Here is a 7,653-nt window from a genome sequence, read left to right on the forward strand (position 1 = left end):
AGATGGGTTTTGGGGTCTTTTCCCCTCCACAGCAGAGCCAGGCAGCCAGATAGAAACAAACTGCAATGAACTCCAACTGGAATGAAGCATTTTTTCAATTAAGCGGCCCATCATTTTTCCCAGGCACTACGTCCAACTATTTTAATGGCTTTCATATTTTTTCTTTAATTTTACAATCTGAAAGAAATGCCAAGGTTCCACCAAAGACCAAGAATGCTGTAATTCCATTTCTTCCATTGGTTGCAAGTTATTAACAAGCTGTCAAAACACCATAATAATTTTATATAAGTTTGGCTGATTCCATAAACATCTCCAAGCTGCACAGAACCCTGATTCCTGCTCCCCCTGTGTGCAGCATGTACTGGGCTGGAGGGGATAAAGAGGCTGCACGTCCTCAGACAGCAGCACAAGAGACATTTACAAGCCCAAAAACATCAACAGCAATAGTATATTTATTAGCTGATGCACTTGGCACCACTGTAAGGTTTAACAAGACATTTCTTGCCCTAAAATTCTTTTCTCAGTAGATAAAAGAGTTACCAGTGAGCAAACCAGTCTCACTGCCTAACAGGAGGGGGTCAGGATGTGACCTGGGTGTCCAGCAGTACGCCCCAGCCAGCAGACCCATAACTGAGCTGTATGCTTCCTCACTAAGCAGAGCCCAGACCAGGGATCTGGCTGCAGAGCAAATCCATCTACATTTAAACGTGAAACAAGAAAGAAAACACTGAACAACTACAACTACAGGTGTTGTTACAGACCTAGAATGAACATCTGTTGTAAGGGAAAACAAAGCAGTGATACTCAACAGCAAACACCACAAATGCTACACTTAGATGACAGGCAAAAGTGCAGCACAGAGACATTCACACACGTGTACGTCTCATAGCACACTCAGAAGAGTGCCCCAATGCCATCCTGCTCCGTCAGCAGCTCCCCAGGCCCAGTGACAGAGCCCAAGAGCCCCTGCAATAGAGCACTTCACTTCCAATTGCCACATCCATGTGGCACAGCTACACATAGGCAGCACAAGATTAAAAAAAGCTTTGCTCTGAGCACAAAGGGAGAAAGAGGAACAGTGCCATAAGCCCATGTTTTGCAGCCAGCAGCGCAGGGAAATCATTTTGATCCCTTCAATCCCCTTATCCATGCCAACCACTGACCTTGCAGATGCAACTTTTGTTCAAGTTTAGTCTCTTTTTGGCTTGAAGCAAGACAGTGCTACAAAGGAAATGCTCTCTGTTCATCCTGGAGCACCAAGTGCTACACACACAGCTGCCTCAATGCCTGTTTTCACCTGATATTTCTGAACTTCACATCCAGAGCAGAGAAGTTACAGACTGAGGCAGGCTGTCCTCAGGGCAGGGCTCTCCCCATCCTTGGTGGCTCCAAAGTGCTCACCCCTCTCCTGTGTTTCACACCTCTGGGGTCAACAACACGAAGCCTGGCTCTCAGCATCTCAACAATGTTCTTAAAATTTCATTAGTTTTGGAGGAGGCCAGTTTTCAAAGAGACGAAACAGAGCTCATGAAATTGCATTCAGACCTCCCAAGGAACGTGACTGGAGCAAAGCTCCCATGGTGCTGGAACACAGCAACACCAGGAGATATTTAAATGGCAAGAGCCACTTCACCTACATAAAACTCTTTTATACCTTTACGGTGATAAACTGAAGGCATTAAAGTGCAGTGAATTGGAAACTGTTCTCGCTTACAGCAGGATGTTCACATACAACTGATACTGAGGTGCGACTCCCCTACACTGTATTTCAAAACTTGATTTTAATAGAAAAAAGAAATTACTGCATGTGGCAGGACAGGCTGCTTTGGAGATGCTGTTTGCTCCCAGCAACCTGCAGACCTTCTCCACCCATTTAGGATCCGTACAGGTGGAAGGAAGCAGCCTGCAGTGCCAGACAGCTCAGCACTGCACAGCCAGGAAACAAGAGAGCAGGAGGAGATCAGAATGAAAACACCACCCCCCAAACCTCACAGTGGCAGGAAGCAATGCGAGCACAGTGGGTACTGCTGTGTGAGTGCAGCTCTGCAGCCCAGGCACTGCATCTCCATCACTCAATGCATTTTTAAAGAGGTACAGCAGAGCGATCCATCAGCCCAGCAAGCAGGAATCTCAGAGAAACAGCAGAATGCCCGGCTCACCCCATCCATCCCAGCTCCCCTGCACTGTTATTTTCCCAGAAAGACACACTGTAACGCTCAGTCCCATTCTGGGAAATAACAGGGATAAAACATAAGAAATGTGTGTCCTTGGCTTACTGGGAGGAGAATGGAGTTCTCACTTCCCATTAGACAAGCAGCCAAGTGCACTGCTTACAAGCAAACACTAACTTGGGTTCAGTACCATCTACTATTTGGATCAAATGGAACATTAATTACACTAGGGCCCTATTATCCAAAAATCTAGCCTGTGTAATACACAACGCCCTGTGCTTTTTAATATTATTATTATATAAGAGTAATAATTCGTCTGCTCTGTGCTTGTTGGTTCACTTCACACTGCAACAAGCTCCATCCCACATTTCACCCCAGGTTTCAGCCCACAGAAGAAAGGCTGAGCTTTGAAAGGTGTGGGTGTTCCACAGCCCGGCCTCGGGTGAGCTCACCACTTCCTCCCCATGACACCACAGCTATGCTCAATGGCACTGCTGCTGCTAATGGCAGGCTGATGACCTGGGCGAGCAGGCACTGCCCTTGGCAGGTCTGAGCTCACAGCTCTTGTGCAAGTGACCCCACAGCAGGTGACAATGCCACCAGCTGATCCAGCCTGCCCTACCCAGCAAGGCTCACTAGTGAGGCAAAGCACTCTAGCAAGATCCAGACCCCCACCCTGCACCGCATCAGCCCAGCAAGACGCAGGCACCTGTGTATCTCCGCTAAGCAGGCACCCCAGCATCCCAGAGCCCCCCTGTTTTAGAACCATAGAATGGGTTGAGTTGGAAGGGACCCTCAAGGGTCATCTCATCCCAGCCCCCCAAGCTCTGTTCTCAGGATCTCTCGCTCCTTTATAGGGACAAAAACACACCGTGAGTACCTGCTTCAGACTGAAAACCAACAGCATGGAGAGCAGATCGATGCAGGCTAACAAGTCTGCAGGAAAACCAGGAGGCACTCAGCACACTGCCTACCAAGTCACCACCTTGCCTCGAGTTTAAAAACTACTTTCAGCACCAGCAGTCCATCAGAAAGACTGACTTCATACCAAAATAACATGGCAATTAAGTAGAAGGAAAATAAGCGCTTAAGCCTACGAGCTCGTTTCAAACTTCAAGTTAGGTACGGAGAAACTACACTGCAAAACGCACAGGGAGATCTGATGAACAAGAAGCTGCACAGCCAGGCCAGCAGAGCCAGCACAGACCTCTGGAGCAGGAAGCTGCAGTTACATGCACTGATTTTCTAATCAGAAGGAGATCAGAGCACCAGCACACACAAGAGCAGCCTTATCAGGATAGCAGCTGAAGAACCCAAGGACGCTGTCTAGAACCTGCTGGCACCATGTGGGTTCCCTGAGCCCTGTGACATCAACAGCAGAGCAGTCACTGGTGGGGATGGGGGGAGAATCGGGGGCCAGAGGGGACCAGCACCCCAAGAACACTGTCTGCCTGCACCACCCAGGGGCCCACAGCTGCCCAATGCCTGCCTGCAAATGGGTCCTCCAGGAGCTGCTATAAATAGGTTAAACATTCCTTTAAAAAAAAAGAAATACACACAACTCTTACACACACACACACAGAGAGAGAGAAAGTTAAAATTTCCACACAGTGTTCCAAAGCTTTGCTGGAATTTGTAAAATTGATAAACAAAAGCCAAAAGGAAAACACAACCCCTCATCTTTATGACTACTTTGGGAGAACAATTGCTCTCCAAGATCGCATTCATTAACATGCTGATGAAGTTCCCTTTTAGGGCTGTTTTTTGTACTTGAAAGGAACAGCGATGATCAGAGAGCCCTCAGCCACCACTCACTCATTTCACTTCTCTCACTCTGATTCACCAATCACCTCCACGAATAATGAGCAGCTTCATCTGAACATAACAAGGCACACACACTCCCCTCCATCCCATTCATTTGGGGAGGTGCCCAAAAATCCCCCATCCATCTCCTGGGCTACAGCACGCTATGATGACCAGCACTGGGCAAACCCAATATCCCAGCTTTTAGCCCCAATACTGTACCCAAGGGAGATGAGCACCCCACACATGTACCAGTGGGGCACAGAGAAGTTTCAGGGGAAGGAAGGGAAAAGAGAAGTCTCTGCTTTCTGGGCTCTGTCTGTGGGCTCCGGTTGTTTTTCCTTTAAATAAATAAATAAATGTCAAATCTATATTTACCTGACGGGGGTAGAGCCAGGGAGATGTAGGTCGAACCACAGGTGCTCATCACATAAGCAGAATGCAATATTTTCAGCTAACAACTGCCAAACCAGTTAAATGATACACCCCAAATGCCTGGGATTCACACCAAAGAGCTACAAGAGGCCCCACAGAGCATTCATCCTGACTGCCCCCATCACCAGGTCAGCGTGCAGGAGCCACAGAGCACCCTGTGCTTACAGGAACATCACTGCTGAGGATTTTCTGAAGTGGGCAAGGGGAATTCACAGCATTTTGAGATGAAAACAAACAAAAAAAAACCCTGACGTTTTCCCAACGCTTCTGTCATAAAATTCTGCCCGAGCACTCAGATTTAATTTCCAGGGGAAACCCAAAGCCGTGCTAGCACAGGTCACCTGAGCACCCAGTGACAAACACACCTAGAGCAAGAACGCAAGGAGGGACCGCAAAGTGCCATCATAAACACAACAAAGGCTCCATTTATGGTTAGAAACTAAACCAAGCTGACTTTGGTAGTCCAGTACGGCCCTTAGTCCATTCACTCACTTATATCCTAATCTCCCAACAAAAAAACACGTACATGAACACAGACTGAAAGGCTAATCTCCGCAACAGAAGAAAACCACCTGTAGCAGCCAAGCACACCGCAGCCCCAGTGCCACAGCATGCAGTGACCCTGCAGCAGCAGCCAACCACACAGGCACATGCAGTTGTGCCTCAACCATCCCCTTTGCCAGCTGCTCTGCTGGGCAGCACCCATTGACAAGGACAAATCCACACCACACTGAGCCAGTTCCCTTTTTTAGTGTCACATCAGAGCACTGGGAGCAGCTCCTGACCCCGTACCTGCAGGAAACACTCCTCTGCAGGAACCCACTGCCCTGAGGTGCTGGAGGACACACACCCCCCTGCATGCAGGGAAATAATAGGAATCCATTTATTTCAGCTACTAGCATATAACATTTCAGAGGGGGCCACTCAAAAATGATCTGTATATCATTTTACTAAAGGACAAAACAACACAGTGCTCCCACAGACAGCTGTCTGTAGGGGTGACCAAAGTTTAAGGTCACCTCCCAGCCCCTTATCGAGGTTCAGGCCCTGTCGATGTGATAACAGGGCGCATCCCATTGGAAAAGCACCGAGTTTTCCCTGCAGCCCTAGAGGGACCGCACTGCTCTCATCTGAATTCTATTTCCTGATAATGTGCTCATCGTGGGGGAAAATTTCTGCAAGATGAACGTTACTTTCCGCACTGACAGCTCGGTGGAGGCTGGGGGCTCTAATTGGACCTCTCTGCTGATGTGGATTTGGTTAAGAGCACAGCCATGAAAAAAATCATCATCATCATACAGTTTTGTGGCGTGTTTTAGGCACACAAGCAGATCCCCAGCTTGTCATCAGACAAAGTACTGGCCTTCCTGCCAGGACAACACCCCACAAGTGACAACATGAAGGCCAACAACCAGCACAACACTACACACACACCTGGTGCTGCATGGAGACAGCTCAGCTCCACTCAGTGCTGGGGCAAAGGGAGTGTGGGCACCCCAGGATCTGCCCCCAGCACCAGGGCTGAGGCTTCCCACACAGGAACAGCACAGACGTGACACTCAGAATGGGATCCCAAAGTGTAGCAGCAAAGATCCCACTGTAACATTGGGATCGTCCAGCAGTTCCGTGCAACACCATCAACACACAACAGGACACCTGCAGCACCCCAAGCTCTGCCCTCAACGTGTGTCAGAGGGAGCGGGCAGAGACATGGGGTGCTCTTCAGATCCACATCCCAAACAACCCCAATGGGTTCACAAACAGAGCAAAAACCAAAAGCCAAAGCTGCAGTTTGTCGATGCCCCTCTAAAAATATTGGGATTTCCTGCTCTGCTCGGCTCAGCCCAGACAAGGCAGGCAGTATTTGCTCAGCAAATATTGTTTGTAATAAGTTAGACAAGCAATATTTTTTGCCAGCCTATTAACACCAGAAAAATATGTACAGTCAACAAGAGATGAAGAATTTGTTCAATTACTTCAAAAATGGGAATTACAGCCGAGGGATTATTATCCATTTAAACATCTCTTTTCCACAAAAACGTCAAACGCTGGCCATTTGCAAACCATCGAGTTGGATCGAGTCACATTTTGGCACGGGGCAAACACAAACTCTGCGAGCTGGGGGGGGGGGGACCCCTCACCAAGGGACCACCCCAGCACCGCTGCAGCCCTCCTGTCCTGAGCGAGGGCAAGAGGGGGGGTACCCCCTGCAGCAAGCCCCCCCCTCAGCAAACATGGGGATTAACACACATAAACGGGCACTGACAACACGCAGCATTCTGAAAGCGCCCCCCCCCAACTCCCCCCTCCGAAATTGTATCATTATTTTTTTCCTCCCACCCCCTCCTCCAGACGAGGGGAAGAAACACTCCCTTCTCACCCCCCCCCCCCCCACACACACACCGCCCTTTCGGCTCTTACCTCCAGCGCTTCCAGCGTGTTGAAGCTGGCTATGGCAAAGCCATCGATCAGATCCTCTTCCTGGGAGCTGGACTCGCGGCGGCGGCGTCGCGGGGGCCGCGCGGTGCGGGCGGCGGGTGGGGGGCAGCGAGGAGCCGTGCAGTTCTGAGCTCCGTTCTCCTTGCCGGGGCTCGGCTCCTTTTCGGAGCCCGATGATGGGCTTTGATTGCGGGGGTCGCGGGCCGCCGCCTCGCGCCGCCGCACGCGGTCCCGCTGCGACCTCGACCTCCGGCTCTGCCGGATTTTCCCATCCATTTCCGAAGAGAGAGAGAGGCAAAGCGAAAAAAATAAAATAATATTTAAAAAATAAAAAAAAATAAAAAGGAAAAATAAAAAGAGAAGGCCGGGCGCGGGGAGGTGGGGGTGGGGGAGGGTGCCGGGGGGAGGGGGGGGGTTTAAAAGTGGCCCCCCTCCAACTCTCCGCTTCCCCTCTCCGAACCCCGCAGCCCTTTAAAAATAATAATAATAATAATAATAATTTAAGGAAAAAAATAAAAATAAAAATCAACACCACCAACAACAAAAATCCTGCTGTTCAGCGCCTCGGATCCAGGGCGATGGTAATCCACAGAGCAAGGCTGGGTGGCGGCGGGGCGAGCGGCACACACACACCAAAAATATTAAATCCACGGAATGACCTTGACAAATTTCCACCCCTCTGCCTCCCCCCACCCCCCCACCCCCCCAAAAAAAGAGAAAAAAAACAAAAAGCAGAGACGGGAAGAGGAGGGGAGAACAGAGAGGAGGTGGGGGGGGGGGGGTCTATCTGGATCAGGACGAGGAC

The 7,653-nt window shown here is 49.7% G+C and overlaps 1 protein-coding gene across 40 annotated transcripts in view; it reads right to left on the reverse strand.

Moving 5' to 3' along the window:
* The window catches only part of FBRSL1 (fibrosin like 1), a 385,537-nt gene extending 378,112 nt beyond the window's left edge, over window positions 1-7,425 (reverse strand). For 37 of the 40 annotated variants that reach the window (XM_085509366.1, XM_085509358.1, XM_085509360.1 and 34 more), the window contains exon 1: window positions 6,831-7,425. In XM_085509366.1, the coding sequence (XP_085365492.1) occupies window positions 6,831-7,124 (294 nt within the window). In that variant the 5' untranslated portion in view covers window positions 7,125-7,425. The remainder of the gene's footprint in view (window positions 1-6,830) is intronic. The other 3 variants (XM_085509348.1, XM_085509370.1, XM_085509364.1) reach the window with 1 other exon arrangement.
* Window positions 7,426-7,653: the final 228 nt, after the last annotated feature.

The sequence above is a fragment of the Coturnix japonica genome, chromosome 9 (assembly GCF_054131305.1).
Source record: "Coturnix japonica strain WE chromosome 9, WE-NBRP24, whole genome shotgun sequence".
In the NCBI taxonomy this organism is placed as follows: Eukaryota; Metazoa; Chordata; class Aves; order Galliformes; family Phasianidae; genus Coturnix; species Coturnix japonica.